At 54.1% G+C, this 27,971-nt stretch overlaps 1 protein-coding gene across 2 annotated transcripts; it reads left to right on the forward strand.

Moving 5' to 3' along the window:
* Positions 1-27,971, forward strand: HK2 (hexokinase 2). Of its 2 annotated transcripts, none has more exons than XM_075117373.1 (18): positions 1-157; positions 8,928-9,090; positions 16,038-16,186; positions 16,580-16,699; positions 18,155-18,250; positions 18,419-18,518; positions 18,765-18,948; positions 19,548-19,703; positions 19,871-20,104; positions 20,323-20,627; positions 21,170-21,318; positions 22,113-22,232; positions 22,577-22,672; positions 23,155-23,254; positions 23,413-23,596; positions 23,904-24,059; positions 24,560-24,793; positions 25,670-27,971. In XM_075117373.1, the coding sequence occupies exons 1-18, from the start codon at positions 95-97 to the stop codon at positions 25,812-25,814; spliced, it is 2,754 nt and encodes a 917-aa protein (XP_074973474.1). In that variant the 5' UTR covers positions 1-94; the 3' UTR covers positions 25,815-27,971. The 2 variants fall into 2 exon arrangements, with proteins under 2 accessions (XP_074973474.1, XP_074973475.1); XM_075117374.1 differs by lacking the exon at positions 1-157 and adding an exon at positions 7,153-7,261.

Raw genomic sequence — 27,971 nt, forward strand, 5'->3', positions numbered from 1 at the left:
GAACCTCCTCAATGAGCCACATTGTCGCGGGCGAGTACCGCGGCGCGCGCTGCTGGGGGCCGCCTCCGCTCCGCTCCGCACCGCTCCGCGCAGGATGATCGCCTCCCACCTCCTCGCGTACTTCTTCACCGAGCTCAACCATGACCAGGCGCAGAAGGTGAGGGGGGGCGCGGAGGGGGGGTGGATGCGCGGGACAAAGGGGCCGGCGAGGAGATGTGGGGGGGAAGAGGGGAAAGGTAAAAAAAGAAGGGGGGGGAAAAAAAAAAAAAAAAAAAGGGAAAAAAGGAAAAAGAACAAAATGGAAAAAGGGATAAAGAACAAAATTTAAAAAGGGAAAAAGGGAAAAAAGAACAAAGTGAAAGGCAAAAAGGGAATAAGAACAAAGTGGAAAAAGGGAAAAAGGAAAAAAGGGGAAAAAAACTAAGTGAAAAAAGGGAAAAGGGAAAAAGAGTAAAAGGGCGAAAGAGAAACAAGCAAAAAAGAAAAAAGGGGAAAAGGGAAAAAGAAAAGGCAAAAAGAGAAAAGGGAAAATGGAAAAAAGGAAAAAGGGAAAAAGGAGAGGAGGGGAATAAAAAAGGAAAAACGAAAAAAGGAGAGAGGGTAAAAAGTCAAAAAAAAAAAAGAGGAAAAATGAAAAAGGGAGAAAAAAGAAAAACGCAGGGAAAAAAAAGGAAATGGGGGGAATGGCGCCGTTGTCGCCCCGCCGGGGCCGCCGTGCGGTACGTGCCGCGGCGGGCGGCTGCGGGACCCCGCGTGGCCGGGCGCCCCCCGCGGGCCGGCGGCGCGGAGCAGCAGGAGGAGGCGGCGGAGGGGTGGGGGGTGTGTGTGTGTGTCTCCCCTCCCCTCCCCTCCCCGGCAGCCCCCGCCGGGTCGGGACCCCCGGGCCAGCCGGGCCAGCCCCGCGCACCACGTGTCGCCGCTTCCCGCCGCCGGCGCGGAGCATCCGCGGGCGCGGAGCATCCCCCGGGGCCGGGACCTTCAGCCTCCCTCCTCCGACCGCGGGTGACGAGCCGAGGTCCCTGCGGGGCACGGCGGGGGGGGGGGGGGGTGGGGGGCGGGGGAGGGGGGGGGCGTGTTGCTCCGAGCTCGGAGGCAAACGCAGCACCTCGGGCTCCGCTTCCCCAGGCTGTGCCCCGCATCTCCCCCCCTGCTTGCGATGGAAAACATCATTTTGCCTTCCCCGTCCCTCAATTTACAGGTCTAGAACGACCAGAGCCTGTTGCTGGACCACAAATGCAAGTGGAAGCGTCCCGTAGGGATGCACAGAGCGTTTGTGGAACAGCAATTCCTGAGTTCGGGCACTTGAAAAACGCAAGTGTTTCTGCTCTCCTATGGCTGGTGGAAAGCAGCCGGCCTTTGTTTGGCCAGGGCGGTGCTTGGGCTCTAAACAGCAAGTCTTAAATAAATGATTCCTGGGGAAAAAAAAAAAATGCTGGCTGGGAGACTGTGTGAAGGCTCAGGCTTTTCCCCTAGCCCTCCGCCAGCATTTGGGGCATTTAAGGATATGTCAGCGAGGGTTTTGCCTCCCAGTCCTGAGGTTGTGCAGCGGTTCCTATTACCGGGGTTACAGTGCCCGGCGTGGGATGGTCGGGCTTTGCAAAAGCCCCCTTAAAAAAAACCAAAATGCAAAATTCACGGCTGCAGAGAGCCTCAGCTCGCTCCATCAGATGACGCTGGGGACACCAACAGGAAAACAAAACTCACCACAACGCAAAACTCGCCACGTTGCCTTTCACCTGCATTAAATAGGAAGTAAAACAAGAGGCAACATTAAAAAAAAAAACCCAGACAAGGTGCAGAGGAATAACTTGTCAATGCAAAGTGATCCGTAAGAAAACACGGGCTCAGCTTCGCCCTCTGCTCACGAGTGTCCTGGGGTTGTGCAACAGCCAAATCCACGGAAAGGGGTTGTGTAACCCGACGGCAGAAATAGGCCAGTGGCACGGCCTGACTTCTGCTTCTCAGGCTCTGGGCAGCTTACGCGTTCCTTATCGGGAGCTGGAAATAATGGAGGGGGAAGGTTTTGGTTTAAGGTATTTGGCTTCATTACCCATTGGGAAAAGGGTGTGCAAAGCCTTGGGAACCGGCTTCGTTTCCCTCCTGGCTCCGAAGCCCAAACAAAATGGGTTAGTGAGATGTGGGGGGAAATAAAATATCCAGGAGCCGTCAGGCAGGGCTCTGGCTGCTGTGGGAGAAGGTTCTGCCCTCCCTGCCCCAAACAGCCGCCTCCACAACTGGATTTCTCTGGGTTATTTTTAAACAAATGCCTGTGAATCCTGCTGGTGAGGCAAAGCCGGGGTCGGCGCAGCCTCCAGAGAGAGCACGGAGCTTGGCTTCGCTGCAGGAGTGGGGAGAAAGGGGGAAGCAGCTGGGTTTCCGAGCCTGACGCTTCCACCAGGGATGCAAAAAATGATTCCTGGCTTATAAGTTTTCCCAGGCGAGGAGGTGGGGGGAATCCGTAGCACAGGGAAATGTAGGGGCTGAATCTTGGAAAGCTGTGATTTATTTTTTTTTATCAAACCCAAAGGCTTTACCCAGAAATAGAGACTGTATTTGGGAAAAGGTTTAGGGGTGATATCCTGGGGTGTGTTCGAGTCGTGCGTCTTTTTGCTTTGGATCGAGCAGAAAAGGGGCTCTGCTGTGGGAAGAAAGTGCCCTTTCCGACAGCTGTGGTTTATGTCTACATCAGGGCCTAGAAAATAGTCCCCAAAATAGGATTTTTCTTCCCATTCTTGACAGGGAGCAGCTTTACCTGCTCTGCTGCCCACCTGCGGGAATGTCCTCAAACTCCTGCCCTTCGCGTTGCCCAGCTGGGAAGTGGGGTGCAGCACTAACTTATCTAACCCCCGAGGGATTGTGCAACTTTAATTAACCTCAGCAGCGTCCTTTGAGATCCCAGCTTGAAAGTTTGCCGTGGATGAACCACGTTCCCTTTGGATGTGCCGGCTCGCTCTGAGTTTCCTGGTGCCCAAACCTCAGCCTCGTCATGAGACGGAGGAGAGGGAGGTGAATGAGCTAAAGAACTGGGCTGGCAGCTCTTCTTCCCTATACCTCCTTTGAAAGAAGGAGAAACTGGAGATGGAGTTAGTTTTCCTATATTTGTGGCTGTTCCCAGACAGGAGCAGGTTTTACTCTGCTTTTTTTTAATTTATTTTATTTTTCCTTTGCTAGTGGGATTAGTTTTATCTAGCTGATTCCTCCCTGGCTGCCTCTCGCAAGTTCCTCTACAGCTGTGGGAGGGGTGCCTGATTGCAAATTCCTGGAAACCAACTTAATAGCTTCTCTTAAGCCTGCCAAGGTCAGCGGCAGGACGGCCTTTCCTTTCCTTGGTACCTTCCGGGAGCCATCATGTATCCCCTTGATCCTCAGCTTCTCACTTGAGCTACCATGGGGAGCCTGGGCAGGCACAGCCTCAGTTTCCCCAGCCACAGTGGGGTTCTCCCATCATCCGAGGAGGAGGGTCTTGGTACCAGTGAGGCTTTCCAATCCAGCAGCATCCGAGAGGGATGCTGCCTCTTATATCTGCCCCAGAGACCTTCTGGGTTTAAAACGGGAGAGAAAGAGGACACATGGGCAGGGAGGTGTCTCAAAGGCCGGCTGGGGCTGCTCAGGGCTGGTGGGAGCTGGGAGCAGTTCGACATGTCTGACTCCTGAGCTAGAAACCAGAACGGTTTCCTGATTAAACTGGGGTTTTCGTGGGGTTGCGGAGCAGCGGGGTCACCTGAGGATGGGTCCCCGACTGCTGCTGATGCTCTACACTGTGATTTCTTTGCCATGTGCCCTGCTCCATCTCCGGCGCAGGGTTCAGCTGCCGTCCTGGGGCGGGGGGGGGTGGGGGGGGGGGCGGTGAGGATGGGGAGGAACCGGCCGAGCAGGAAACCATCTGACTCACTCGGGTTCAAGATGACTCTGGGAGTGTGTCATCAGAGGCTTGGCTGCAGCACGTGGGGTTTAATTCCGTGCAGGGCCCTCAATAGCAGCCAAGGACGTGGGTGCTGCCGGGGTCAGGGCTGGAGGAGGGTGGGAGCAGCCCAGCATCGGTGCTGTGTCGCCGAAGGCGTGGAGGTTCGGGAAGGGAGACGAGCCGGTCCCCCGCACTGAGTCAGCCCAGGCTGGGTAACGGCGCAGCAATGCAGGCATGGGGAGCGCTGGGTTTTGGTATGCAGGGGCTGAGGACGCGGCACTGGGTCTGTCCTGGGCTGCGCTGCCCGTCCCCGATCCGACAATGAAAGCTGCCAAGTGTCTGCCAGGTTACAGTCCCGAGCCAGGGAATAAAACACTGTCCGTGCTGGATGCTTTCCCGGATTCACCCTGCAACCTCGGTGAACTGCTGCTGCTCCCTCTGCCTTGGTTTCTGCGAATCTGTCGCGTCCACCGCAGATCTGGGCAGGGTGGGGGCACGGCTGCTGGCTCGCCCTGGTAACTGCTGAGGGCTTACACAGCATCCCCCTCTGAAAGAAGCAGGGAGAAAGTCAGTATTCTGAAAAAATTCAGTGATTTTTTTTTAAAAAGCAGCATGTTTTAAGTTAAAAACTGTGATAGGGAGGGAAGTAATTCAAAGGAAAAAATAATTTCAGCCAGAGGTTACCCTGGAGAGAGGACTGACTGTGCACACTTGTGGGTTAGGAGTGCTCAAGCCTTCCCCAGACTAGAACATCTCTCTGTTGTTCTTGTACACAAAGAGTATTTGACTTTCTGTTGCCAAAAAGAAAAAGACTCCAGCCCAGAAACTAGGTAACCTCTCCCAGTGTTATGCTTTTTCTCAAAACACTGCTGAAATTATGCACATGCAGCTGAAAAATACAGCGAGCAGATACTGGGGGACTGGAAACATTTGCGCCCAGTCTGGTTCTCGCCAGTCAGGTGGCTTTGGAAAGAGACTCAGAGCAAAACTAAAACTAAAGAGGAGTGGCTTCTCCTTCCCAGAACCTGGGATCATTATCAGGAAAGATGTGACCGAGACCTTACTGCATGAAAATAAGCCACCCCGAGTCCTTCCCCAGTGCTGTTGATGGGGCAGGAAACAGTTTCGCTTTGCCGGAAGCCACCATCTCGCTGTAATTTCCATCACTGACTGCAATCCTCCCCACGTTCCCTCTGAGCGGTGGGGAAAAGGGTGCCCACTACCACTGCGAGGGGAACGGCATCCTTCACCCTCCCTGCCTGGGACCGCTTGAGCCACACCGCTGCCCCTGCATCCGCCCACCAAGGCGGGACAGTGATACCTTTTTTTCCACTCTAGCAAGTAGCTGCGTTGATGGGACCATCTTGCAAACGTATAAGGCAAAGAATTAATTTTTTTTCTTCCCCGTGGACAGTGGCATTGAATTGGAACGAAGTTATTCGCAGGCTAATGTATTTGCAGCACTGACCTCTTATGGTTTAGCCCCGATGGGAGGACTAGGAGAAGTCTTCAGGCAAAAGAACAGCATCCACCTGTGGCGCTGGAACCGTGAGTTATCATCATCATTGCAAAGGCAAACCTTGCTTTTGAGATACTTTAAGCTCGGTTCAGCGTGGCACAGCTCACTTAGCTTCTGGCTGGCGGCAAAAATTGAGCAACTGGAGGTTTCTTCAGCCTTGGGGCGGCTGGACCTTGCCCAACAGCGGCCTTGCAGGTGGGAAGGGTGACACTGGGCACTTCACCAGCATCTGGTGTAGAAATTAGCAGAGCCTTTGGAGACAGCCCTGAGCTAGGAGGTCAGGATTTGCTCAGTTTTACTTCAAAAAAATTGCATCGAACTCGTTACACCTGCAGCGGCTCTAACGATCCGGTTCTTTAACAAAATGTCCTGCCCTGTGTGCAACTGTCTGGGGCTGTGAGCACGCCCAGCACTTCCCAGCTTAAATCTGTTCCTCCTCCATTCAGTTTAGATTTCCTCGGGGAAACATAATTATTTATGCTGGAAGCTTTCCAGAAATTAAATTGCTCCATTCCGGATCCTATCCTAGTGACTTTATTTATTTGGAATTGGCAATGATCTTAAAAAAAAAAAAAAGTTGAACAACCGAGGAGGTTGTTTGTCTTGAAAGATACTCACACTTTGGAGTGCAGACTGAATTCCCCTCCCTTACCAGATCTTTGCTTCCATTTGAGGTGTGCTTGCGTGCAGGGGGTGGGGGGGGGTTAATTGGAGTAACGAACCAGGCCATGGGGCTGGGAAGCCTTGGGCCTGAAGGTGGCCGTGGTTCTTCCTTGGGTGGGAGTCAGGTGCACACCAAGGTGGTCTCGCTTGGAAAGGAGCTGAGCTGCTGCTGCCCTCGAGCAGTTCTGCAGGACGCCCTGACCTGCCTCAGCTGCCAAGTGGGATGACGTCTATTTTCATAGGAGAAGATGATCCAGGTTTTAAAGGGCTTTGGAGATTAGAAGGAGGTCACCCTGTTTCTCACACTGCTGATTATTCTTAGTACGGTGGATCCTGGAGGACATGGGGAACGTGCTGGGTGGTGCCTGGCCTGGAGGAAGGAGGGGAAACCTCCATGTCGGTTCCCTGTGCTGTGATTTTGGGGGCTGGCAGGTTGTGCACGCAGCATCTTCACTGCCCTGTGCCTTGGGCAGGAATCAAGGAGCAAACAGCAATGGCTTCTTGTTCATCTGAGCTTTCAAAGCACCCAGCTTCTCTGGGATGAGATCTTCCCCTAGCAGCATCTTGTGAGGCTAGGAGGAAAATCAAGCAAAGTCAAGGTGGCAGAGAGGAGAGGAACACCAGCAGCATACAGTTCATGCAGGGGTGAAACTCTGCCCCGAGCTCTGCTGGTGTGGTACGCCACTGCTGGGATGGGGACACCTCCCTGGAACCCGATCCCCACTCACAATGGTCTCACCAGGACCCCTGACCACTGTAGGCTGCCAAAGAAGTCAAGGGAAGGAAGGGGTGAGAGGCTGCTGGGAGGCAGAGCACACCGTGTCGGTGGGGTTTGTGTCTAATTATCACCAACACTCCGGGTTAGATGCTGCTGGAGAGGAGACAGTCTGGCTGAGGTCCTCCCTGTGCCAAGGAGCAGGTCTGTGGCTTGGAAGGAGGTAGTGAAAGGTCCCTGCAATGCTCGCTCTCTCTCTGGCGTATCGCTGGTGAACAGCTAAGAAATGGGGTTGGGCCATCTGTCCTGGGTTTATGGCATTGACTGATAAGATAACCATCATAACCTTGTGGGGCAGCTAAAGGGGAGATTTCCTGCCCTGAGGCTGGGGTGGAGGTAGATCTATAGAGTCTGGACCCTGGTCTCTTCTTGAAGCTGGAAGAAGAGGGAGAGGATGGAGGTGAGCTGGGGCAGGGTACATGGGTGGGAATTTTCAGCAAGTGAAAGCAAATAGGAGAGGAAGGAGGGAAGTGTTTGACTTCCTGCTGCTGGGGTGGATAAGGAGGCACTGGTGAACAGCCAGCACCAGGAAACGTCCGGGTTCCCTTAACCTTGTCCTTTCCTCACACCGGCCTGGTCTCCCAGCCGGCAGGCACTCGTTTTCTGCTCCTGATTAATGGGAAGGAGCTGAAAGCACCAAGAGAAATCAGGAGGAGGTTTTGCCCATCACACCAGTGAGGAAGCCGCTCCCCAGGAAATAAAGCATCTCTCCTGGGTCATGCTTGGCCAGGCTTCCCTCCATCTCCAACGTCGCTGCAGCAAGCAGAGCAACTGGGCACCTGGCTTCCAAATTTTCAGCAGAGCTGGTGCGGGGGGAAGGATATGCTGGGAGCATCCCAAGCCTGAAATGCAGGCAGCCAAAACCACAGCAGAGCTGTTTTGTTCATCCCAGGGTCTGAGCGGCTGCATCCGTGAGCGAGGTCACGCTGGGGTGGATGGCTATTACTCGCCCACAAAATGCCCATTTCCTATAGCTTGGCCCTATAAAAAAAAAATTCATGCTTGATTTCTGATGACCTTATGTTACGTGCCTACAGACAGGTGAGCTAACTGGGTGGGGTTTTCCTCTGACTTCGCAGGGCTTGCAGCTGCCCTTTAATTAATTTTAAGTGAAGTTAATTGAAACAGGGCATAGTTTGGGAGCTGGCAGTCTGTCCGCCTCTCCATTTCCCTTCCCTGCTCCGGCCAGGCTGCAGAGACATGTATGGTGCTAAAGGATGTGTTGGGGAGGAGTTTTTCCATGCCTTTCCCAGGGAAGATGAGACGCTTTGATGCCATTTATAGAAGGAGCCAGGCATCTTCATAGCCTCAGCATAAGGGTATAAATGATCGCCAGGAGCATGGGGGTAGTTTTCTTCCCTTTCCAGCTATGGCACCCACTTGTGTCACACAGCGTTGTTTGCTCGAGGGAGTTGAGCAGTTCTCAGCACCGTAACCCTTTGTAGGGGTGATCTCAGCAGTGAAGAAATGAATGGGCAGTGGATTCCTGCTGAGCATCCCTCACGTAGGAAGAGGCCCTGGGGGTCAAGGTCTGCAGCCTGGGAAGGGCTCTGCAGCTGGAACACCACCAGCACTGACCTCCTGACTCACAGGCTGCGTAGGGAAGGTTGTCGAGTTTGGGTCCTACTTCTGTCGCAACCTGTTTGGGTGCCTGTAGGTGAATGAGCGGAGCAGATGCTGCAGAGCATCGGGAGATCCTGAGGGTTTGGTGCTCCCAAGTTGGCACACCTCTGGGCAAGAGGATGCTGCCGAGGAGGGCGTGGGTGACATTTGGTGAGGTCTTTGGAGAGCGGCAGTGGGTGCTCAGGAAGAGGTGCAAGAACGGCGGCGGGCACTGTCGGTGTGCCTGGAGATAAGCTGTTGCAGCACTGCCGGCGGTGCCGTGTTGGCAACATGCTGGCACAGCTGGGTCCTGCCCTTCGGGGTAGGTCACGACCTGCTCCTGCTTCTTGCATCATCCCCAGCAGACATGAGAGGGGCTGAACGCTGTTCTGAATGTGTCACGGGGGTTGTGCCCGTGTCCCCAACCCTTCAACTGAATTTTTGCCTTTAACTCCACCTTTCAGATCGACAAGTACCTCTACCACATGCGGCTCTCTGATGAGACCCTCCAGGAGGTGTCCCAGCGTTTCAGGAAGGAGATGGAGAAGGGGCTGGGAGCAGACACCAACCCCACCGCCTCGGTGAAGATGTTGCCCACCTTCGTGAGATCCACCCCGGATGGGACAGGTACTGTGAGACGGGAGACGGCCTCTCCTGGCAGAGGAGAGGGAGAGCGTGGTGAGGAGGTCTCAGTAGGTGCCAATATGTGCCGGGAGGGAGGGCTGGGGTCACCCATCCTCATGGTGCTGCCAAAACAGGGATGGCACCCATGGCCACCCTCACTCCTCTCCTGGGGGGCTTCATCCTGCTTCTGCTGAGTGAGGTTTAGCATGGGGACGGGTCTTGTTCCCCCTCTGTGCTGGGACCGACCCTCCCTCCCCTTCCTGCTGGTGGGAGGGAGGGTGGAAACCAGCCCTCGCGTGCCCTTCCTGGCAGGACAGAGACAGTCACGGGTCCGGCTCATCAGATTTCATTAGCACTGAAGTGGGGAGTGGTGCCAGCCGCTGTCTGAATGCCATGGGAGGAGAAGGGGGCTCTCCAGACTTGGCTTCTCACAATACGGCCTTTCTGCCTGCTTCCCGTGTTGGCAGGAGCTGGGCTGCCTGCAGCACGCTCCCAGCGGGTGCATCTCTGTTTCAGGCTCCAGCTTGTTCCTTTCAACCCAAAAATCTGCTTCCTCGAGCATCCATATGGGAAATTTCCTTCTGCCTCCCTCTCCTAGCTTGGTGTTTTAGGAAAGAGCTTTGTCCCGGTCCCTGCATCATCGCCCCTTGCCTGCTGGCATGCAGCGGGATACAGATGCACCCAGGACCTGCTGAGTCTCCCAGTGCTTGAGGCCAGTGGAGCGGTCCTAGCTGCTGAAGGGCAGGGAGGGACAGAGAGCCCCAAGAAGCCAGAGCTGCCCTCAGTTCTGCGTCTGGGCTGGCAGCAGCCCTAGGCAAAGACCCTGGGCTGGTTGGTCCCTTTGGCTGAAGTGGCTCAGAGTTGGGGTTGCTCCAATGTTGGCACCTTCACGAGAGTCCTTGCAAAACCCCGGTGGCAGAGTTTGCTGATAGCCAGCAGGAAAGGTGGATAAAGAGGAAGGGAGCTGATGGAAAGACCCATCTGCCCTTCCCTCAGCCTCCCCAGCTGTTTTGCCACCGCTGTATTTTCATACCTGGCTTCTGGAGGTGAGCAGGTCCCAGCAGATGCTGTGGCTGGAGTCTCAAGCGACCTGGCCTCAGCAGGCAGCGACTGGGCAGACTGGAGTTTCCTCTCCTGAGAAGCACGCCAAGCTGGTGCAAGCCTGCTGGTTGAGTGATGGTGTTAAATAGGGCGTGCCCGAGAGGTAGCCCTGCTCAAACAGCCAAAAAAACCCCCATTGCTGCTGGCTGTCTGCTTGCTGGAGGCAAGGACAAAGGTGATGAGCTGAAGGTCTGCATCACCAGCTGGCTCTTGGAGGGGTAATATCTTAGTGAGGTCTGGAGGGGGTGGGGGGTAGCATCTTCCAGGTCCCTGGGGAGTCACGGGCATGACAGAACGGTTTGGGTTGGAAGGGACCTTTAGAGGCCATCTAGTCCAACACCCTGCCATGAGCAGGGACACCTTCAGCCAGATCAGGGTGCTCAGAGCCCCATCTAACCTGACCTTGGATGTTTCCAGGGAGGGGCGTCGACCACCTCTCTGGCCAACCTGGGCCAGTGTTTCTCCGCTCTCAGTGTAAAAAAAATCTTCCTTATACCAAGTCTATATCTACCCTTTTTTAGTTTAAAACCATTACCCTTGTCCTGTTACTACAGGCTGTACTATAAAGTCTGTCCCCATCTTTCTTATAAACCCCTTTAAGTACTGAAGCATCCCTGCGCCCAGCGCCATCCTGCCTGCTGCATCCCACGTGCTTGGCCCCCCCCAGTGCACGTACACCCAAAAGCTGGACCTGGCTGCCTGCCCCAGGATCGAGATTTCAATCTATTTAAATATTTGAGAATATTTTTAATTACAGGGATAGTCAGAATGCTGCCCCTGGGCACGGGAACTATTGCAGCCAAAGGTGCTGGCGGAGCATGTGTCAGAACTCCCGAGAGGCAGGAGCAGAGCTCTCAGCACCCTGACCTGTGTTGGGGAGGAGGTGTAATCCCTCTCCTTACCATTGCAAGAGCAAGCCCTGGCTTCTTTCAGTGTGTCCTCCTGACTTGCAGCTTCTCCAGTGTCCCAGCTGGCATTTCTCGCCCAAAGCGAGCTCAGCACGTGAGGAAAAGTGGCACAGCTGCATGGAAAATGTTAAGCGAAAGGGATGCTGGGGCAGTCACAGGGCTGCAGCTGCCCAGGGACTGGAAAGCGGGAGGTTTTTGAGCAAGTCCCAGGGAGCCAAGAGCTGGGATTCCGCGGATGGCTCCAGCTGGATCTGGGCTGTCAGTGGCATCAGCATCTCTGCTGTTGGGTTTTGGAGGGGGGAACTGGAAGGTGGCACGTCAGGGTCGTGGGGGTGAGCCAAGGCCAGCCCGAGGTGGGGCTCGCTGCCAGCTCCCCTGGCACATTGCTTTGTGCAGAGGTGGTGTGACAATGTCTGGGGAAGAGCTCGACGTCCAGGCATGTGTTTTTCCTCCTTCCGATTTCTTTTTAGCTGCTGGGCAAAGTCTGACTTTGGCTGGGTACAAAGTCCTTCTCCTGCCCGCTTTGGGCATCAGCAGCCGCCTCCCACCTGAAAGATGGGGTGCCATGGCAGCTTTGGGGCTCCGCACCTTCCTCCTCCAGAGCATCCCTGCCCTTCCTACCCCTCCTTGCTATAGCACAAGTTGTCTCTGCTTTCGGATTATGCCCCGTCTAATGCGCAGACAGCCGCTCCCCAGGATCCAGACGGATGAGAGGCGCTTATGGAAATACAAGGTCACATCTGCGGGTTGAAGTCAAAACACAGCCCGGGCTCCCGACCGCTCCACCCCCGCTGCACTCTTGGTGGCTTTGCTGTTCCTGATGCAGTGTGATAAGATGGGGGGATTTCTGCTTCTGAAGTAGGATCTCTCCTAAAAGCAACTTTTCTTGCTTTGCTTGGCTCCGGAACCCACCAAAACACCCGCTGTGCCGTACTTGCAGCGAGGCGGTGGGCATCCTATGTCAGGCTGGAAGAAACAGACCCCAAAAAAGCTTCTCTTTGGAGGCCCAGTGACTCTGAGCAAGGGCTCTCCTTGCTTAGTGCAAACACCGCCTTCCTCCCTGCTCCTTTCCTATTCCAGGCTTTGCCAGTGTCACCATGTTGCCTCCTCCACGCTAATGTTGACACAAAGATCTGCTGGTGCATCCTCTGTTAAGCCCCAGCAGCTGATGTCCACTTCCTGGGGTTTTCAGGAGGGTGCTGCAGGACTTTGGAGGTCAAAGCCCTGGAAATTCAAAGGATGGTTCTTTGCGACACCCTTCCCTTGGCCGGCAGGCTCAGTTCCTGCCAATAACCGGCTCGCAAAGTCCATGGACTTGAAAGACTTTCAAGAAAATGCCATCTTCATGCCCAGAGCCCCTCGCCCGGTGATTTTTCAGCACTCCCCAGCAAGGAATCGTTGGGGGGAATTGCTGCCAGGTGACTTTTGCTGTGGTCAGTGTGAGTTGCTCTTTGCTGGACCTGATTCTGTCCAAACCAAACCACCAGGTTAATCCCGGATCTTTTGTTGCTGCAAACCCAGTATTTCATGCCCGATACCTCAAAGGCCCCCTTGCTGCTCTCCAGCACTAATTCAGTGGAGATGCTGATGTGAGCACCAGAGCTTTTATATTCCCTCTTCTGCTCAGAGTCTCTCAACTTGCTGAAAGGAGGCAGGGTAGGGCTGGCAAGGGCATCCGCAGACGAGGATGGAGTGGGAAGTGTCAGGGTCTGCACCTCCATTTAATCCTGCATCTCCCTGGGGACAGAGCCTGGACCTGCTCCAGCCTTTCTCTTCCTCTTGTTTTTTTTTATTAAGGTGATTTGACTGAGGATTCCTACAAAATGGGGTCGCAATCGGTTGGAAGCCTTGAGGTTTGAGGTGCAGGCCTGGGGCGACTGACCTCTGAGGTGCTGGGGCATGATCCCACACGTGATGCTCTGGTCCCCTGACTCCCACCTGGCCAAAGTTGTATTTCTAAGGACGGCAGAGCTCCCTGCCTGCTCTGCCCTGCAGGCATTTTTTCAAAGGCACTAAACACTCACCCTTAGATGGTTTGCTGAGCGCAAACAAACCCTTGAATCAGAGCTCCATGTTTGCCCCTGCTCTTTGGTTTATGAGCTCAGCATCTTATCACGAACGAGGGAGCCCTAATCAAAGGCAGGGCCCAGGCGTGGTGTTGGCCAGCAGAGCCCATCACACAGCCGTATTGCTTCAGCCTGGGAATTTCCCAAGGCAGATTTTGCTGCCTTTTTCCTCCTGCGAAGCCGATCCGCCTAGTAATCTACCCCTTGACTTCAGCAGTCATGAATCGAACCACTTGTGCTTCTCCTGCGGCTGTTGAGCAGCTTGTAAGGGCAATTTTTGGTTGTTAGGTTGGGCCCTGCTGCTGCTTTGTAGCAAGGGTTGGTGGGTGGCAGATCAAAGGAAAGCTGGTTTGATACAGCTCTGCGGGCCCTGAGCCTCGCAGGGGTGGTTTGGCCGAAATACTTGTTGTGTGGAGGGCTGGGCAGGACGTGAGAACGGCCCTGTCCATGCCTCCTTGGCCTTTCTCTTTTGGGATCCTTCTGCGTTCCTCATGTTATCTCCAAGGAGCTGAGCAACCTGTGACCCTCTTGTCTCCAGCGTCTTTAGCCCTGGCATCTTTGTCAGCTCCCTGAAGTACTTCTCATGGTCTGCTAAGCAAGCAGAACGGCATCTGTGCCAACGGCAAAGGAAGCAGGAGTACTGCTCGACCCGTGTTTGGGGCAGAACATGATGCCAGCAGTGCCCAGGCAGGCGTCGCATCCAGCTCTGCCCCTCCATGGCACAATCCCCACGGTGGCCCGGTGGCCTTACTGGTGACATCAGGCCAGCGAGGAGCTTTGCTGGGGGTTTTCCTGGTGCATTTTCAGCATCTGTGTAAAGAGACATGGCCAAGGCATGCCCTGTGGCTGGTAGACAGGCTAAAAAACGAGCTGCCAGACTGGTTAAAACCTCATCCCTGCAAAGGGTCAGTGCAGACGTGAGGTGAGGAGGAGACATGAATGTTCAGGGTTTGACTGCCCCAACACTTGAGCGCGGGCACTGCCGTTCTCCAGCCCTCTAAGCGCTGAATTGGACATCTTTTGGCTATGCTACCTCGCTTAGAGCTATGCTGAGTGTGTTATTCGAGGAGGGACGAGTTGCAGAGCTTTGATGGGGTCCAGGTTTGGAGTGCTCCGTGGTTCTGGGTTAATGGCTCTTGCAGGAGATGTGTGTGACACTCCAGAGATGAAGTAAGGGTTGGCCAGAGCCCGTGCAGGGACTCAGCTGAACTTCAGCTTTTGCTGAAATAATGGTGTAACTGCCTCAGCACCTCCTAATCCCGACGGCTGGTTGGTCTCGGGGTATAACCTTAACCGACAGGACTGCAGCCAGAGCACCACAGCCTGCGCAGGGGGGCTTGGCATGGGCTGGTACCACTGAGAGCTGGGACTCGACCTGCCCTGCATCACCCCAGAGTGAGGTGCTGACCCGCCTGGGGTGATGCACTGATCCCTTAGGTGCTCCCCTGTCTCCATCCCACGCAGCAAGGGAGTTGAACGCTGCTCAAGACCTCTGAGCCGCTCTTATTCCTCATCTTCCCATTTTTTGGAGCACAAGGACTGCTTTTAATAGACCTTTTCAGCAGCAGAGGGACTTTATAAAGGTGCTGTCAGCCCGGGCTCTGAGTCCGTCACCATCTGCAGTTCCCTCGCCCTGAGTCCTCGGAGGGTCAAGCCCCAGGAAAGACGCCAGGACAGATGGACGCCCCACAGGCTTGGACAGCGAGCTGCCTTTTCAGCTGGAGTCACTGGAGGTGCTGGCTGGCCTAGTGTCATTTGAATACTAATAAACCACACTTTTTGTTTCAACTGTAGCCCCTTTGTAAAAGCATCGGCAGGCACAGTGCGGCCCCCGGGCGCTGTAATCTGCCTGGGGGAGCCAGCACAGCACATTTAATGCATTCAGAAATCAAACAGTGCTGATAGAGGGCTTTCCCCATCCCTCTCCCCACACTGCTAGGTATTTAAAACAGCCAGCTTGGCACTTTTCCCACATCCCAGGTCTCAGTTGGTCCAAAATTCGGCGAGCTGCCTTGGTGCTTGGTACAATAAAAACAAACAGGAGGTGAAACCTGCTGGGCTCAGCCCTTGGGTCTTGGAGGCAGCAGGACCCAGGGCTCCCCTCGGCCGACAGAAACGGAGAAACTCTGCTTCCCACATCAGGCAGTAATGAGTCCCTGAAGGTCTTTTGGATTTTTTTCTCCTCCCTAGTTTCCTGCTTATACCTTTCAATCTTGCCTTTGGCAGGAAGCCACATGCCAGGAGTGCACGGGATTCCTGGGGCAGAGCAGGTTATCCTGGACCGCAGCAGCCAAGCCTGAACATGAGGTTTTTTTCCATACATCAAATGTTTAGCCTAACTCTAGCGTTTAGACAGCTGGCTAGCAGGGTTTTAACTGCTTGGCCTGGAGATTTTAGGAGCTTTCACCAGCATCCTGCATCAACAGGATCAGGAACGGGTCTGCCACCTTCTTTGTTACAGAACCTGAGGCTGGAGCTCTTCTCCCATGGGAGCGCCGTGGGTTTGGGCATGGGCTCCTCTGGATGGGGCCGATGGGATCTGCCCTTCTGCCTGCAGACGTGCTCCTAGCTCAGCCACCGCCTCTGCAGTCCCTACCCAGGGCATCAGGATACAGATCAAAGATATTGCTTTGATCCCCATCAGCTATGAAGGTGCCAGGGGTGCAAAGGAGAGGCACGAAATACAGCCACAGCTCTGATAAAATTAAAAAAAAAAAGGAAAAAGAAATAAGATTTTAAATATCATACCTTACCCTCATATTTGTGAGGTGGCTGGTTACTTCCTCGCCTGCTCCAGGGCTGCCCGGCGTGGGCACCGATGTGGCTGAAAGGGACCTGTCGAGTTAAGTGGTTGTTCTTGTCTGGGCTCCCACAGAGGATGGGGACTTCTTGGCACTGGACCTCGGTGGCACCAACTTCCGTGTGCTGAGAGTGAAGGTGTCCGACAACGGCCTGCAGAAGGTCGAAATGGAGAATCAGATCTACGCCATCCCTGAGGAACTCATGCGAGGCAGTGGGGTACAGGTGGGTTCAACCCCTCTTTCCCCATCTCCCCTCTCCTGGGCAGACCCCTAACTGCAGGGCTTCCCCCATGGCGGGGAAACCACCCATCTTGGGGCAGTTGTCCTGCCTGAAGGGAGGGCTGGTGTCACCCCAAGACCCTGAGCTGTGTAATGGGGTTGGAGCAGCATCCTATTGCTGCCCTGCCCAGCAGGATCCAGGTAGATCCTTGCCTTCCTTTGCCTGGAGCTATTAATTCCTGACACCAAGTAGCCATGATGGGTGAGGATCACAGAGGTGTGAAGTGGGTGGCAGAGCAGTGGTCCCTCAAGCAGGCAGGGGTGCAGGCACTGCTCTGGTGCATCATCTCAGTCAGGGCAGCTGGGTGAGGGCTCACTCTTTGCCTTTTTTTTCCAGCTCTTTGACCACATCGCCGAGTGCTTGGCCAACTTCATGGAGAAGCTGAAAATCAAAGACAAGAAACTCCCCCTTGGGTTTACCTTCTCCTTCCCGTGTCACCAGACCAAGCTGGATGAGGTGAGCAAAGGTCTCACCTCCTCGCAAGGGTTGTGACTGAGCCTGGGATGCAGTGGGATGAGGGGGAGCTCTCGCTGGGGGCAGTGGCCATCCCACACCAGTTTAGCTTGTGCTTTTAATTAGGCTCGTTGGGTTTGGGTAGCGTATAAGATCTTGGTGCTGCTGAGAGCAAAGGATGTGCCCTGGGGCTTGCAGAAGTCTAGGAGGTGATGTTTAACATGCTGGTTGCTCCATGCTTCCTCTCTGCACGGATGCCTCCATGGAAAGCTGCATTTCCCCCTCTGCAGACAGAGCTCAAGGAGAGCGGCTGTGGCGGGGAGAGCAGCTCCAACCGCCCGCAGCCAAAGGCAGCCCAGACGTGCCGAGCATCACATCCCCCGTCATGCAGCCGGCGCAGGGAGGGGAGGGGGGGTCACCCACCCCGGCTGCTCGCCATGCTCCAGGCAGCCAGGAATCGATGGCTGTCAGCTCCGCTCAGCTGCGCCGGCTCTCTGCCAGGGGCTGGTGACCTCGCTGGGAGACTAAACATCTCGGCAAGCAGAGCCCAGCTGAGGCACGTGGCCCCTCTCCTGCCACCCACCGCCTCTGCCGGGCTCTTCCTCTTGGCGAGGGGGGGTGAGGTGGGGGGAGGGCTGGTGCTTTCCTTGCCCTTATCTCACCCGGTTTCCTAGGCAGGATCAGAAAGGAGGGTGGCTCCATGGCATGCTGGCGATCCAGCACGTCCTCCCAGGGTGGGAACGTGGTGGCATTTTGTGCCACGGACGGGGCAAGTTGTACTCTTGTGCCTGAGTGATTCAGCAAAAGTAATGAGGAAGAAGATTAATGCTTTCCTCGTGGTAGTAGCAAGGGCTGTAAAACAAAAAGAAAAAAAGAAAAAAGAAGCTGAGAGAGGAAGCATCTGTCCCTTGTGACCTGGTTTGCTTCTCTCCGTGCCTCAGTTTCCCCATCTGTAAGGTAGGATGGGTGTTTGCCTCACTAAGGCATCTGGGGCTCTAGGGTTGGAGATTTTTAATGCAATCAATTCCTTTCCCTTCCCCCAAGGCTCAGCACGGCCTCTGGCCGGGTGACACCAATAGCTCTGCTGGGTGGGGACACACCAGTGCCTCCGGCTGCAGGGGACAGTGAGATCCCCACCCTGCAGGGTCTGGCTCAAGGAGCTCTCTATACACTTGGGAACAGGTTTTGCTCCAGGGCTTCATAAAACCCAGTCATGGGCATCACATTTCCTCCTGCTGGCAGGAGCAACAAGCAACTCAAGTACTGTTTTCTGGCCATAAACTTTATCTGCACAGAGATGTGGAAATCGTTGCTGATACTGCAGCTCGCAAGCTGATAACAGGGAGGAGCTCTCCTGCAGCGCTACGCGCCTGTCCCTTGCTTTGCCTCGGGAGCCCTTGAGACACATGGCTTGGTGAGCCTGTCCTCCAAGCACCCCTTCTTGCTGTTTCTCCCTAGAGCATCCTTGTTACGTGGACGAAGGGATTCAAATGCAGCAGTGTGGAGGGGAAAGATGTGGTGTCAATGCTGCGCAAGTCCATCAAGAAAAGAGGGGTAAGAGGTTGGGCAGGTCCGTCACCTCCTGGGGTGGTGGGATGGGGGTACACGGTTCCCCACGGCAGGATACTTAAGGCTTTGCAACTTGGCTCCCCTGTGACAGCAGAGATGGTTCAGTCTGTTTTGGCCGTGCTGACTCAATCTCTCTCCTCTGCACCATCTCAGGACTTTGACATTGACATCGTGGCTGTGGTGAATGACACTGTTGGGACCATGATGACCTGCGGCTACGACGATCATAACTGTGAAGTTGGCCTCATTGTTGGTGAGCTGCAGCAAGGGGGAAGAATTGGGAACCATCTCTCCATGAACTCCACATGGAGATCAGGTTTCTTGCAGGTTTCAGGGTCTTTGGGGAAGAAGAAAGGTGATAGTGATGTTAGAAAACCAGCATTGCCCGATTTTTGTTTTCGTCCATCTTTGCTTTCTATGGTGCTTTTGGCTGTTGCTAATTATGGGGAATAAGGGAAGGGCATCATCCGCTCTCATCGCGTCCCTGTGCTTGGTTCAGGTACCGGTACCAACGCCTGTTACATGGAGGAGATGAGGCACATCGACCTGGTGGAAGGGGATGAAGGTCGGATGTGCATCAACATGGAGTGGGGGGCCTTCGGTGATGATGGTGTACTCAACGACATCCGGACGGAGTTCGACCGCGAGATAGACATGGGCTCACTCAACCCTGGCAAACAATTGTAAGCAGATTCTTGGCTTTGGCTCAGGCTTGGGGTTTGCTCGGTATTGTCCGTCCTCCCGTTGCGCTGGCTTTAGTGGGACCGACGAGGTCATCCTAGTTAACTAGGTCACTGCATCCTCCGCCGTGCCAGCTACACCAACGCAAATAGGGGCTGTGTCACAAATTTGGGTTGGTACGCCCAGCTGAGCCACTCAGCTCCCACTTCTCTCGTGGGCCTTTCACTTGAATGAGTTGATTTCTTTCTTCCCCCTGCCAATGAAGTTATCTGCCAGCCAAGGCAAACACCACCACCTAATGTCCACATCCAAATCCTACAGATTTCCTATTCCCCAGGTCGCTTCTGGCAGCACGGCTGGGATTTAGGGGGTCTCAGCAAATAGACAGACTCCCTTCAAGTAGCCATAAGTTCTTCTTGCAGAATGATGGTTATGTCAACATGGCTTTATTTTCTCAGTGATGGAATAAACTACTCTGGAAATAGATTACCTAGATTGCTTTTGGGCCTGGAAGGCTGCCAAGTGATTTTAAGGTCAACCTGTGGCCACCTAATGGCACACGCAGCCAAACACACACATCTTGTGCTTCCCCCATTGGCAGGTTTGAGAAGATGATCAGCGGGATGTACATGGGAGAGCTGGTCAGACTCATCCTGGTGAAAATGGCCAAGGAAGGGCTCTTGTTTGGAGGAAGGCTCACACCAGATCTGCTCACTACTGGCCACTTTGAGACCAGATACGTCTCTGCTATTGAGAAGTAAGTAGGATCCGGATGCTTTCGTGAGGTCCCAGCCCATTGACTGACATCTGTGCTGGGGGAAAAGAGGACCCTTCACAGGGCTGTCCACTGAGCAAACCAGGACACTTCAGATGGCAAAAGTTGGATTTCCAGGCATGAATCCTTTTTTGCTCTTTGATGTGCAGGGAGAAAGAAGGGCTGCAGAAAGCCCATGAGATCCTCACCAAGCTGGGCGTGGAGCCAACTCATGAAGACTGTGTGGCCACCCACCGCATCTGCCAGATCGTCTCCACCCGCTCGGCCAGCCTGTGCGGGGCCACCCTGGCAGCTGTGCTGCGGCGCATCAAGGAGAACAAGGGGGTAGACCGGCTACGGTCCACGGTCGGTGTGGATGGCTCTGTCTACAAGAAGCATCCTCAGTGAGTCCATGAGGATAGGCAAGGCTGGTGGGGAGAGAGGGTGAGACAGCACAAATCTGTTCCTGCCAGCAGCGGATAAAGCTTGGCACAAGCAGAGCATCTCCAGTTATTCCCCATGGCACCTCCATTTGGATCCCAAAGGGGCCCCATTCATTTACAACCCCAGATGGTCACATCACCCACGGTGACATACTCAGGTCCTCTTTCCTCCTCTGCAGCTTTGCCCGGCGCCTCCATAAGACAGTGCGGAAGCTGCTGCCGGACTGCGAGATCCGTTTCGTGAGGTCAGAAGATGGAAGCGGCAAAGGGGCAGCCATGGTGACGGCGGTGGCCTACAGACTGGCCGCCCAGCACAACGCACGGCAGAAGATTTTGGAGGCACTCAAGCTGAGCCATGAGCAGCTGCTGGAGGTGAAGCAAAGGATGAGGATAGAGATGGAGAAGGGGCTGGCCAAGGAGACGCACGCAGAAGCAACAGTGAAAATGCTGCCCACCTACGTGTGCTCAACTCCAGATGGGACAGGTGACGTACCATGTGTATAAGTCCATATATATCCTGCATCAAGGGCCAGCATCGCTGCTCCCAACATCTGCACCGCTTAGGGAAGGGCTGGGACCTTTGCCACGTCCAGTTCCCTCTTTGTGGTGGGAGTGGCACAAATCTTTTTAACCTCCAGTATGATACTGGGAAAAGCAGCTGAGCCTCCAGGACGTTCTGCACTTGGCTTAACACAAAGCCTGGCTTTCACTGTGGTTTTCACCGCCGCAGGTTTCTCACCACCATTGTCCTGGGTTGTGCTCCCAGTTCTGTCGGTGGCTTGTGTGTACACCTGCCCCTTGGCTTGAAGCACTGAGGTCTGATCTGCCCGAGTCTGGAGCAAACCTCTCCAGCCATTGCCTTCCTACCTGCACCTGCTGTTCTCCATTCCCAGCCATGCCTTGGTTTCTGGCCCTCTCCCAGAAAGAGGGCAGCTTCGGATCAGTGTTGTGCTACATTCACGATGCACAAAGCATTCACTATCCTTGTCAGGATCTCTCTCCTAATGATTCTTTCTTGGGTTTCAGAAAAAGGAGATTTCCTTGCCCTGGATCTGGGAGGTACCAATTTCCGTGTGCTGCTGGTGCGTGTGAGGAGCGGGAAGAGGCGCAGCGTCGAGATGCACAACAAGATCTACTCCATCCCGGTGGAGATCATGCAGGGGACAGGAGAGGAGGTGAGGATGGGCAGCTGGAGGTGGAAAACTGGGGCATCTTCCCTGGGGTGGCAGCAGAAGTGGCAGTCAGGAGTGCTGGCTGACCACAGGAGCTGGTTTTTGCCTTGCTCTGCTCTCCAGGGTGTAAAACCAGGAGGGTGGAGAAGACCAGTGCTCTCCGGCCTTTAGAGCAGTGAGTTTGCCCAAGGCTCTGGGGTTTGAAATGTGCTTTAGGAACCTTGAAACTGGTTTTTACGTTAGAAACTGTGTTATTCCCAGACATCACTGAACCTCCCTCAATCCCACACACTCCACAAGGGCAGATAAGCATCACCCCCATTTCCCAGATAGAGAAACCACAACAGAAGCAGTGAGAGACATTTCCAGAGTCTTATTTGCAGACAGAAGGAGTTTTGCAAACGACTCCAGGCAGTGCTCGGAGACCGGGAGTGTTTCTAGCAGGAGCTGAGGCAGACGGGCTCTGGGGATACCCTGCAGAGGGACTGGATTCCCATGTCACCCCTGGAAAGCTGGTCACCTCCCTGCTAGCCCCTCCACCCCTTCTGGGTGCAGTACAGGACCTGCAAGGGGAAGGTATCACAGCGATATGACTGCATTGTCGGTGTTGAAGAGGATGAAAAAGGAGCTGTTTTGGGCTTGCTCACCGCAGACGGCGCTGCCGAGCAGCATGCTGGTCTGTTCAAAGCCCTGTTGACTTGGGAATGAATCATCACCTCCAGTAGATCAGCCAGGCTGGCATCCAGCTGAGTTTCTTGCTGTGATGGTAACTTCTCCTTTTGGCTTTGTGCACCCAGCTCTTTGACCACATCGTCTACTGCATCTCTGACTTCCTGGAATACATGGGAATGAAGGGTGTATCACTGCCGCTCGGATTCACGTTCTCCTTCCCTTGCCAGCAGAACAACCTGGACGAGGTAACCACAACCCACCTCATAGCGTGCATGTCTGGTACCCGGGGCTGGCTGGCTGCACACGAAACTCTACGTACCAGCATCAGTGACCACATGGCAGGTCAGATAGAGACCCAAGAGAGGGGGAAGGCAGGAGCTCAGAGCTGCCAGTGCTTCTGAAAAGCTCCCTTGCTGCATCAAAGCAAACGCAGATCCCTTGAACCCTGGAGACAACCCCACTGAGGCACCCTCCGTGACGATCTGACCTCCACGTGCCAGGCAGTGCCCGCCGAGAGCTGGCGGATGCAGGGTTGCTGTCCCTCCCACCCAGCAGCCTGGTGATTTAACACAGGGTATTTCCACAACAGGGGATTCTCCTGAAGTGGACAAAAGGTTTCAAGGCGACCGGCTGCGAAGGAGAAGATGTGGTGGGCCTGCTGAAAGAGGCAATTCACAGGAGAGAGGTGAGTGTCCATGTAGCTGCGAGAAGCTGGCTGCTTGCTCCCACATCCCGGCTCTCTCTGGCATCTTTAATTAGCCTGTAAAGCAAATTAATGGGCTGAGCACACGGCTAATGAGTGTCTGAATTTTAACAACCACCTTTAGTCATCACTAGAGGTTGGATTTTCAGACCCTGGAGCTAAAAGCTGGCTTCTGGCCAGGACCGGGACAGGCTTGTCTTGCCGTGAGTTAGGGAGGCACCATGCTCGTTTCCTCAGTGCAGACCACCCCAAGCTCCTGCCCTGGGGGCTCTTTCTGGCAGCGCTGTCCCAGCGTGCTGGCTCCTCTGCAGTTGCGTCTTGAGGTTTGAGTGTCCACCTGCAGGAGGTCTGTGGGTGCCTGGAGGACTCCCATGCTCAGCAGACAGGTCCTTTCCAAGTCATGGGAGAGGGCATAGCAAGCTATATCCTCCAGGAATAACCCACACAATCCCACCCCTCTGCAGGAATTCGACCTGGACGTGGTCGCGCTGGTAAATGACACAGTTGGCACCATGATGACCTGCGGGTATGAAGATCCATATTGTGAAGTTGGGCTGATAGTTGGTGAGGACTAAAACTTTGTTATTGAGTTCCTCTGCCCATGGTCCCAAACCTGCTCCCGTGGGGTGCTCCTGGCTGCGGGGGGCGTCCGAGGGCTTTTATCTTGCGTACGCACCCCTCTTCTCCAAGAACCCTGTTGAAAGATGCTTCTCTCTCTGCAGGCACAGGCAGCAACGCCTGTTACATGGAGGAGATGAGGAACGTGGAGCTGCTGGAAGGGGAGGAGGGCAGGATGTGCGTCAATATGGAGTGGGGGGCGTTTGGTGACAACGGGTGCTTGGATGACATACGGACAGAGTTTGACGTGGCAGTGGATGAGCTGTCTCTCAACCCTGGGAAGCAAAGGTGCGTGGTGGCTTTGGGGGACTGGGGAGGGACCCCCGGTGAGGCTGGGCGTCCAGGAACCATTCAGTTCTGCCCCACCAGACTCTTGGTGGAGAATCAGGGGGTGATGAGCAGGGCAAAGCCTGGATTTGTGATGCACCGATGTGTCCCTTGTCCCCTGCCCGCAGGATGGGGACTGTGCTGCTGGACTTGCTCCAGGGTGTCAGGCCAGGGGCTTGTGTCAAAGGCATCTGGCAAAGCTTGGATCCCAAGCCAGACGCAGTGTTCCTTCTTGTCCTGATGTCCAGCCTTGCCCTCTCCTTCCCAGGTTTGAGAAGATGATCAGCGGGATGTACCTGGGGGAGATAGTCCGAAACATCCTGATTGATTTCACCAAGCGAGGGCTGCTCTTCCGGGGACGGATCTCAGAGAGGCTCAAGACCAGAGGGATCTTTGAGACCAAGTTCCTGTCCCAAATAGAAAGGTGAGGGCTGACAGGTGGGGGGAGCACCAACTCTGCCCTTACAGCTGCAGATCAGAGCTGAGATGTAGTTTGAGGAAAAGCATTCTCAGGGCTTGTCCCACGAGAAGTCCCAAGCACTCAGTCTGGAGCCAGGGTGACACAGGGTGGTGTGAAGCAGGTAGTCGGCAAAATCTATGTGGTTCTGACAGCACTGGTATCGAGGGACAAAGAAACTGTCTTCGGTTGGCAACACAGATGTCTCTTTATCCTCTGTCCTGGACAGAGGGGGGCCACAGGTTAAATAGCTATCATGCTCCAAGACAACCTCACTGCTAGAATGTGACCTCAGAGCCACATCCAGGTCTGAAAGTGGAGGTTAAAGGGGAGCTGTAGAGTCCCTCCAGTCATTGTCACCCAAGCCACGAGTCCCTGGGCTCTGCAGGATGTAGATAAGAAAGGGGAAGTCATGCAGACAAGTTGCTGTATCTCCTAATGCTGCCTGGCCCTTGTGTCCCCCCCAGCGACTGCCTGGCCCTGCTCCAGGTCCGCTCCATCCTCCAACATCTTGGCCTGGAGACCACGTGTGACGACAGTATCATCGTGAAGGAGGTGTGCACGGTGGTGGCTCGGCGGGCAGCTCAGCTCTGCGGGGCCGGCATGGCAGCTGTGGTGGACAAGATCCGGGAGAACCGCGGGCTGGATTTCCTCAAGATTACAGTTGGTGTGGATGGGACACTCTACAAGCTGCACCCTCAGTGAGTTGCTCAGCGGCAGGCAGTGGATGGGCAGCTGTCCTCCAAGGAGACTCATTCTGGTGCATCTGCCCATCTTGGGCAGACGAGGTGCTAAGTAAGAGCCAGCATGGAGAACTTAGTAGGGTGGCTGGAAAGGAGGTATTTTAGGGTCTCAGGGGGCTTCCAGTAGCTCACTCATCAAAATTTTGTCAAGGTACAGCAAGAACCAGATGCTCCCTAAAGGGTAGGGAGCCAAGACAGACAACACAGCAGGGACCTCACGCCCACCAGCCCCCAGTCCCACAGTACCTGAGTCCAGGCTGACCCAGAGATGGTGACCAGGTTCAGCCAGGCATCCAGCCGATCAGGCAAAATCATGGTGATGAGACAGGTCTAAACCAAGAAGTCAGCCCGTGGTCTGGATCAAGAAGGCCCACAGCCAAGCAGAGCTGAAGGCTGGTACTCCTGGGACAGTGGAGCTCAGAAAGGGACTAAAGGCATGGGGCTGAGCTTAAATAGGGCTCAGGGGCCCATGGGTAGAGGGAGGGCTCTGAAGATCCCCCCAGATGAGGCTGATCAGGGCTATTAAGTTTTACTCGTTCTCTCAGGGCTTGGTGTAATAGAGAAGGGGCCTGATTTAGTCCTGAGTGAAGGGTGAATATGGGTTTGTGTGCTGTGACCTTGGGCTGAAGCATGGAGACTTATGCTTTCCAATGCCTCCTACCTGGCAGGTCTCTCTCCATCCATCTTTCTCCTCTGTGTCTGTAGCACTGTTTGAGATGCTGTTGAAGGCAGCTATGATGATAGGTGCAAAGTGGTTGGTTTGCTGTGGGACTGGCACCTTCAGCCCAAGGCAAGTTAAATCAACATCTCCTCCGTCCCCCTTGTGCCTTACAGCTTCTCCACTGTCATGCATGAAACAGTGAAGCAGTTGTCTCCAAAGTGCGAAGTGACCTTCCTCCAGTCGGAAGACGGCAGCGGCAAGGGCGCGGCGCTCATCACGGCGGTGGCCTGCCGGATCCGAGAGGCCGGCCAGCGGTAGAAGGAAGGTTTGCTGAAGAGCTTGGTTTCAGCAAAACCAGATGTTTCCCCACCCTGTCCCTCCCTCCCTCTCCGCATGCGCGCACACACACACACACACAGGTGGCCTCCCCTTGCAAGCAGACCTTTAGCTTTACTTGTTCTCTTGAGATACCACCGGGGGGACTGGAGATGCTGTGTGCTTTGTATAAAGAGTTGTCTTAGGAGTTTTATTGCATGCCATAAAACTGCGTATCAAGTAAAGCTAAAAGTGTCTTTTGGCTGTCTACCTACGTTTCCAGTTAGAGCTGGACCTATTCCACTTGCAGCCTAGGTCAAGCACCAGCTCTCCTCCCCACATCTCCTAACCACTCTCACATCTTCCCTAACAGCAGAAAGGATAATGCTAGAATAATTAAGACACTGCATTGTCACTTTACAGTAACTGGAACCTATTTATGCATGTCGGAGTTGTAGCGTATCTGTGCTGTAGAAAGCAAACCTCTTTAAGATTGGGCTAAAGACCTCCATTAGTCTTTTACCCTGATCAAGGCTGTATTATTTCCATGAAAGTCATGGTAACTCTTAAAGCACAGGGTGCAGAATTTCAACCAGCGTGTTTTGAGTCTGCACTGAGAGATACCAAGTATCTCTGGTGGTGAGCAATATTAAAGAACTGCTGGAGCCACGTTAGAGGTGCCCCTTTAACTGCTCCGGCAGAGCACGTGCCTGGAAATAATTGGGGACTCAGGGTCTAATCCCATTTCCCAACCTCTCACCCGCATCCTAAATAGAGTGTAGTAATGTGGCGTGTGTGTTTGGTTGTGTTACATCCCCTGGAAACCACTAGCACCCTTCCCTGGTGCATGTGCGGATACAAGGAACCACCACCGAGACGGGGCGGTCGCTTCCCTGCAAATACGCCCCCCCCCCGATGTCGTGGCTGTGTGGCTACACTTGGCGTGGTGAGTTCGGTTTGCTTTTTGTCTGTGAAATAGTGCTGCGTCTTCAGCCTTTTAGGTGACACCCAGATTTATACACTGTATATTTATGTTTCAAGAGATCTTATGTCTTTTTATGTATATAGTCTTGGGGGAGTTACATTGCTTAGTTTTGACTTCCCCTTTTAATGTCATTTAAGAAAGATACAGAGTACTTATTTCTTTTTTTTTTTCTTGTGGGTTTTTTTTTTTTTTAATTTAAAATTTTCTTGAGGTAGACTGGAGAGACCCAAATTCCTGAGGACAGTTGTACAGGAGGTTTGGGCATTCTGAATTTATCACCAGAACAAAAGGGAAACCAGAAAGCCAGGGATGCGATGCCTGGGGAGCAGCGGGGCGCTGCAGTGAAGCTTTCAGCGTTAGGCTGGTTTTAACCTGAGGAGAGGTTATATTTTGCCCCCTGCCCTCCCCAGCCTGCTTTGCTCAGGGAGGTCTCATCGCTTCCTATTGCAGCGCGTGGTGAAATAACCCAGGGCTCTGCGGGGACCCGCATCCTTCGCGCCCGGCGACCGCTCGGCTCGGGCGCTGGCGGTGCGCGCGGGCTCGCAGCGAGGCCCTGGCAAAGGCGATCGCAACTCGCTCGATGAAGTTAGCAGCGATAACTGGTGTCGCCTCGTTGCCATTTGGCATCCTCAGGGCCGTCCGCGAGCGTTCCCGGGGACGTGCGCGCCCGTAGCATCGCTTTTGTGTGCCGCGGTGGAAAGCGGCGATTAATTTTTGCCAACAGAAAAGCCTACGGATGAACTAACCGCTGCAGCTCTCTGCCTAAGTGAGCAGAGGCATACAGATGGGGGTGGGTATGTTTCTGTAAATATTTAGCAGAAGATACTGAAGTTCCAGTGATGTACAAAAAAAAATAAGTAATAATTCCCACAAACAGACCTTCAGTTTGGAGGATAGAGTTTTTGTCTATTTTTATGTATATTTTTATACTGCTTGGGGTAACCTCTACCAAAAGTATCTCTTCTACGTCGGGGGTCAAGTTCAGTAGCACAATTTTAAAGCAAAATTACTCTTTGGGCATTTTAAATGCTTATTTTTTTATAAGCCTCAAGACAGTGATAACAAATAAAATCTGACTGTGTGTAGAAATGATGTAAGAAACCAAGTTTAGTGGAAGCTTTAGATGATGTTAAATAAATTTTTGCAAAATGATACAGAAATGCTCTAACATGGTA

The sequence above is a fragment of the Phalacrocorax aristotelis genome, chromosome 24 (assembly GCF_949628215.1).
Source record: "Phalacrocorax aristotelis chromosome 24, bGulAri2.1, whole genome shotgun sequence".
Classification (NCBI taxonomy): domain Eukaryota; kingdom Metazoa; phylum Chordata; class Aves; order Suliformes; family Phalacrocoracidae; genus Phalacrocorax; species Phalacrocorax aristotelis.

Bases quoted from the DNA above. Each gene is read 5' to 3' on its own strand.
- HK2 (XM_075117373.1), top strand. From the start codon at position 95: ATGATCGCCTCCCACCTCCTCGCGTACTTCTTCACCGAGCTCAACCAT. The intron at 18,949-19,547 runs GTAAGCAGATTC...CCCCATTGGCAG, and splicing joins CTCAACCCTGGCAAACAATT to GTTTGAGAAGATGATCAGCG. The intron at 22,233-22,576 runs GTAACCACAACC...TTTCCACAACAG, and splicing joins AGCAGAACAACCTGGACGAG to GGGATTCTCCTGAAGTGGAC.